We start from the raw sequence: 5,572 nt of genomic DNA, 5'->3' as shown, positions 1-5,572 counted from the left end.
ATTAAAACTTAAAATTTACAATTTTAAGAACGCTCTTGCACAATTTAATAGAAATGAACTAAAAAAATCGATATCAAAAAAATCAAAACATTTATCAGTTAAACTGTTTTAGCCAAATTTAAAATACCTAAATATGTGAAAGATAATTAAATATTTGAAGTGATTCTTCTCATTCCTAATTTTGTAATGATATTTTCTAATTGTTTCGAGATTTGACCTGTTTTATTATTTTGAAATTCGAGATAAGAGTATAATTTTTAGTTATTTGATAAATAAATTCAACATCGCATTTGAATTGGATAATTAAAAACTTAGGCTTATGATTATAACAAATTTTTGTGATTATAAAACATTTCTAAGTAAAATAAAAGTTTACGGCTTGCTTTCGTAGCAATCAAGTATTTTTATTAAAAAAATTAAAATTGAGTGTGAGAAACCGTTTATCTATTAAAATAGATTTAATTTGCAATTTGACCAACGACAGTTCCGGTATAGAGATTCGCTGATCTACATCTGTTCACACGAGAAAAGAACCTGGAAGGCCTAATTAGCGGGCTATCCATCTATGATTCAATCCAGACATCAACGTATTACAATATCAACTCAAAATGCGGACACGTCAGCGTTATATGTTAATTAGTGCATGATAAACATCACACGATCCATTTTCTCTTTTAAAATGTCTTCTGACCATCTCTTCAGATAATCTCGAGTTGGGTCAAATGTCTGCCATATACGTTATCCATCGAAACTGCGCTTCTTCTGTAATCTGCCCATATATTTAACACTTAGTTGCAACGCTATTTGTTCATTGACTTCAAACATGAACAATTCAATGCCTGAAAAAATGCCCTCCTTATTAGTTCAGAAATTCTGGGAATATTTTACTATAAAAGGGCTCATGGATATGGATAGTTTGGTACGAATATGTTTACGGCCTTCTCCTGAATCTCAAATTCTCTGCATCGTCGTCTTCATTATTCTTCTTACATTGTGTATATATAGATAGAGATGTATACCACAATATCAATGGCGGCCTACAAGCAAGCAGCTGCTGCAAGGAACGAGAATAACCAGGAGACCGGGGTTCTATTCCCACCACCGGAAGGCCCTTACTCTGCTTACCTTGTCTTACAACAAGACGAAGATGGAGGCGAGGAGGAGGAACAGGGTGCCTGTTGTTGGGGATGCTGTAACTGCCTGCGAGAAATGCCGTTTTCCCAAGACAAATGCTGGAAAATATTTTACACTCACAACTACGGCACGGGTGTCTATGTCGAATGTGAAAAAGCATATTTTATTCCTGTTCTGGGTCAACCCCTCTCCTCCAATTGCTACTATGCTGTCCGAGCTGAAGGCAGGCACAAAGGGTGAGGGTATTTGAATGAAGTTTTATGAAATCATGGTGTTCAACTCCGTTTTTCTCACAACAGAGAAATCATTTGAAATCTGTCTTTGTTAAAGAATAATATCTCCAGTTTAGGTGCAGGTTAGTTGGTTTGTTTAGGTTTACTATCAAATTACAGGTTTAAGTTTTATGGGGAAGAATTGAGGATGAAATTTATATTGGGGAAGAGTTGAGGATGGAAGTCATATGAAAAAATTAAATTTCGCAAAATACATCTAGACTTATGGAACACACACTCTTGATGATAAACAGTTTATTATGAATGGATCAGTTTCTTCCTTCTAATAAACTACTTAACCTCAGCCTAGTCACAAAAAAACACTCTTGATGATAAAGAGCTTATTGTGATGGATCAGTTTCTTCCTTCTAATAAACTACTTAACCTCAGCCTAGTCACAAAAAAATATATATATGTGTCTGGTTAGAGTTGGTTGTTCAAAGTTAATTTGAAAAATATATTTTTAAACCTGATTGATTAATTAAATATTTTAATAAATTGCTAAGTATCTTTAAAACAAAAAGAATTAACGTGCAAGCATGTTTTCAATTGGTTTCATTTCTATCTCTGCTACTTTGTAAATCTTTTAACAAGTTTAACTACACAGAATGCCATATGAATCTGTAGTTTTCTTTAGGTAGTTTGGTAATTAATTATGATATATATTTTTTTAAACAAGGATGACTAATTAGCATTTTTATGTGTGAGCGCAGCATGGTGGAAACTTGCTCCACAGAGGAAGACATGATTAATTTCTGTTGCTGTAGATGTGTCAAAGGCATTCGTCCCAGACCTCTGGAACCCAACAATCGATATCAACAGATCCAGATAAACCGAAAGAGATGCGGGTTCACTTCAAATTGCGTAGCTTCTGATGGTTTCCCTCCACATCTTCTCCGCATGAAGGGTTGGTCAGCTGTGCCCAAAGCTTTGCGTGGTCAACATGGCAAACTTGCACATATTGGAGGCCAGAATGCTTCCTTGAGGGCTCAATTGCCCCCTTTCAATTTTTCAATCTCAGAGAAAAGATCACCCATTGTTACAGTTGGCGAATGGTATTGCCCCTTTATCTTCATCAAAGAGCTGGGAAACAGATTTGGGGATCCCAAAATTCAGCTGATGGAGACTCCCTTGTACAAGATGGAGCTAGAGAAGTTTTGGGAGGAGATTTACAGTACTGAAGTTGGTACTGGAGGGGAAGATATAGTTGTGCAGAGTACAGTAAGGGTAGAAGAAGCATTGCTATTTGGAACACAGGCAGTCCAAGAAAGTAGGGATGATGATGGGAGTGTTTGGATTAAAGGACCACTGCAGGAAAAGGAAAAACTGAAAGGGGTGAGACTAAGCTGGCCCATTATTGCAAAAATGAGGGCAGATCAAGGTAGGGAACTATCAGAAGTAAAAGACAGAGATGTGAGGGTAAAAAAATCATTCAGCATCACAGGGATTGCAACAAAGTTTGTGTGTTATGTTGTAGTGGAGAGATATGTGCTGAAAAGAATGGATGGAAGTATTGTTTTGACTTATTCATTTAGAGATTGCGACCAAGTAGAAGGGAAGTGGGGATAAAAATACATCAAAGTTGAGAAGTAATAACTGAAGAAACTATGTAGCTTTGTGTGTTTTGTCTATTCTTTGCTCTGCACTATTCGATGTATCTTGCATTCATTTGACTTTACATGTACTGGAGTGTGGATTTTTCAAAAGGGCTGTGTGTCTTGACATCCTATAGCTGGTCCAATCAATATACAGAATGTAAACGGTTCCAATAGGAATTCTGTAGATTGAAGTTCACTTAAGGCTTCATGTGGGCCATTTTGTATTTTCTGCTATACATCTTTGATATTTGGAATATTTAGTTTTGGAATTGAAATTTGTTTATCTATGTTTCAGGTTGAGTGAATAAAATGTCATCATAATGTAAAGGGACAAGAAAATATGTGAGGGTACTTTGATTTTAGAGTTGAAATATTTTGGAGAAATATGTGAGGGTAATTTTACTGTAGTCTATTTGAAATATTTTGAAAATTTTATAGAAATGAAGGTGGTAAAATAGCTAGCTTAATTGACTTTGTTGAGGTTTAGGGGATGGTTTGTGCTATTGCAAGAAAGTGTTTATGATACAGTTTAGGGAACGAATTAAATAAAAATGTTGTTTGTCAAAATTATGGTGTGAAAATATTTTGTGTTGTTGAGCTAGAATTTTTACAAGTATAAATATTTAAGTTTTACAAGTATAAATATTTAACATTGAACAAATTTAATCTAATGTCAATGTCAGTGAGTAGGTGTAAATGTGTAACATTTAACATTTATATGTTGGATTAATTAAAAGTAATAAACAAACCTACCTCCATCTTGACCCCGAATCTATTAAGTGCCGAGAAGGATCAAATCTCTCAAGGTGAAAACTTCTTTTTGAGTGAAAAACTTGAGGAAATGTTTGGACCTCGAGAGATTGGATCCTTCTCAGCGCTTTAAAGATCCGGTGTTGAGATGGATCTAGGTTGGCTTCAGTCATGTGCGACCATGGAAAATTTGTTGAGCATAATCATTTTAAATATGCTAAATATGAATGGTCATTTTAATTATAAATTTACTCAATTCCCTCTGTGTGTTGAGATGACGATTTTTAATAACTTGAATTATGAGAAATGTTGAAATTAAAATTTTAAATGCAAAGTGACAATGTAACAGTGTTGAATGATAGAAAAGGGGAATAATAGGAATGTAGTAAATTAGAAATAGTCTTCATTGTGACCAATCTCAAACTATTCTCTTCTATTGTTCTTATTGTCACCCTTATTAATTTTGTCATAGTTTTTATATAGATCATATGAAAAGGGCGGTTGAAATTGTAGACCATTCAAATTTTTAAATCGAGCTATTGTAGTAAACAACAGACTTTGTCTCTCTCCAATATTAATAATAGTGTTCTCCAAATTCAATCATTGTGACTTATGGAATGTAAAATCCGAGGTAAGTTTCAATAGTATTTGTTTTATATTGTCTAGTTTGAATGAAAAGTGATTATCAATGTTGAATGATGGAAAAATGGGAATAGTAAGAATGTAGACAATTACAAACAATTTACATTTTCAAGAAGAAGGCATTTAAGGTAAGTAAACATTTTATTTAAGATGAAAATTCAAGACTTTTATTTATGGTTGAATTGTTGTAACACAGAAATCAATGCACACTATTAATCTATTTACTTTGAAATTATTACACCAAATCAAAAATCAACATGCACATTGAAATCAATGCAACTGGTGCAAGCATTAAAATCTGTTGGACACCTAATCCTCTATGGGTTGGTGTAGAATGTGAACAACCATGAGAGTCCAAGAGACCTTAAGATGTGGAATCCAATGGTCACACAAATGTACTATAAATGTATATCATTGTCATATAATAGTAGTACTCCCCTACTTATCTTTAATATTCTGTTGTTGCCATGTGTGTGTTTAACATGGTATCAGAGCAGGTGATCTCCTACCCTGCTCAAGTATGAGCCACTTGTTTATGTGAGCTTGTTTTTTTGTGGCCTTTCTATACATGTTAGTCTTGTACCTCTGTTCTAGATTGCCATCTCTGTCAAATCTCTGTTGTTGAATGAGTTGGTCGAGAGTTGAACGTTATACCATACTGATGCAGGAGCATTCAACCCAAGAGAAAACCATTGAAATTAAGTAGACATAGTGGGTAATGTGTTTTAGGGAAATTAGTTTCCTAAGTCTCAAGTTAATGTAATATTTAGGCTTTTAAGTGATTTAATTAGATAATGTGAGATGTTTGTAAATGCTTTCAAATAAATGAGAACATGAGTCGACAATAATGACAAAAGAGTCTAAAGTCAATTAGGACCCTTAAAACAGTTTCATGATTCGAGGGACGAGAGAGAGCTTGTAGGAATTAATTGAAGTAGAAGTGGACAAAGAATTTAGGAGTCAGTTCAAAGGATTTAGGAGTCGAACCAGGATTAGTTCAATAGAACTTTCTGGCATAAAGGTAAGCTTACGGGCAGAGCTCGAAACAGAGGCCACAATATTGAAGAACATGCCTATGAGAGACAGAAAAGTCTCAATTGTAATCAGTTGTTCATGTTTATATATATATAGAAGTTCATTCGGAAACTGTGTAAGTGTGTGAGTGAATATTGAATG

At 34.2% G+C, this 5,572-nt stretch overlaps 1 protein-coding gene across 1 annotated transcript; it reads left to right on the top strand.

Annotated features, from left to right (window-relative positions):
* The first annotated feature begins 1,029 nt into the window (after positions 1-1,029).
* On the top strand, positions 1,030-3,047 carry LOC149247845 (uncharacterized). Its single transcript, XM_089445974.1, has 2 exons — positions 1,030-1,370; positions 2,120-3,047. The coding sequence occupies exons 1-2, from the start codon at positions 1,030-1,032 to the stop codon at positions 2,973-2,975; spliced, it is 1,197 nt and encodes a 398-aa protein (XP_089302100.1). The 3' UTR covers positions 2,976-3,047.
* The last annotated feature ends 2,525 nt before the right edge of the window (positions 3,048-5,572 follow it).

Source organism: Pinus tabuliformis, chromosome 7 (assembly GCF_031772625.1).
Source record: "Pinus tabuliformis cultivar Carrire ecotype Pingquan chromosome 7, CPIR1, whole genome shotgun sequence".
In the NCBI taxonomy this organism is placed as follows: Eukaryota; Viridiplantae; Streptophyta; class Pinopsida; order Pinales; family Pinaceae; genus Pinus; species Pinus tabuliformis.
The sequence above is the reverse complement of the archived record's forward strand: the minus strand, read 5'-3'. Positions and strand labels throughout refer to the sequence as shown.

Excerpts from the sequence above, each read along its gene's own strand:
- LOC149247845 (XM_089445974.1), top strand. The coding sequence starts at position 1,030 with ATGGCGGCCTACAAGCAAGCAGCTGCTGCAAGGAACGAGAATAACCAG. Across the intron at positions 1,371-2,119 it reads GCTGAAGGCAGGCACAAAGG|CATGGTGGAAACTTGCTCCA; the intron begins GTGAGGGTATTT and ends GTGTGAGCGCAG.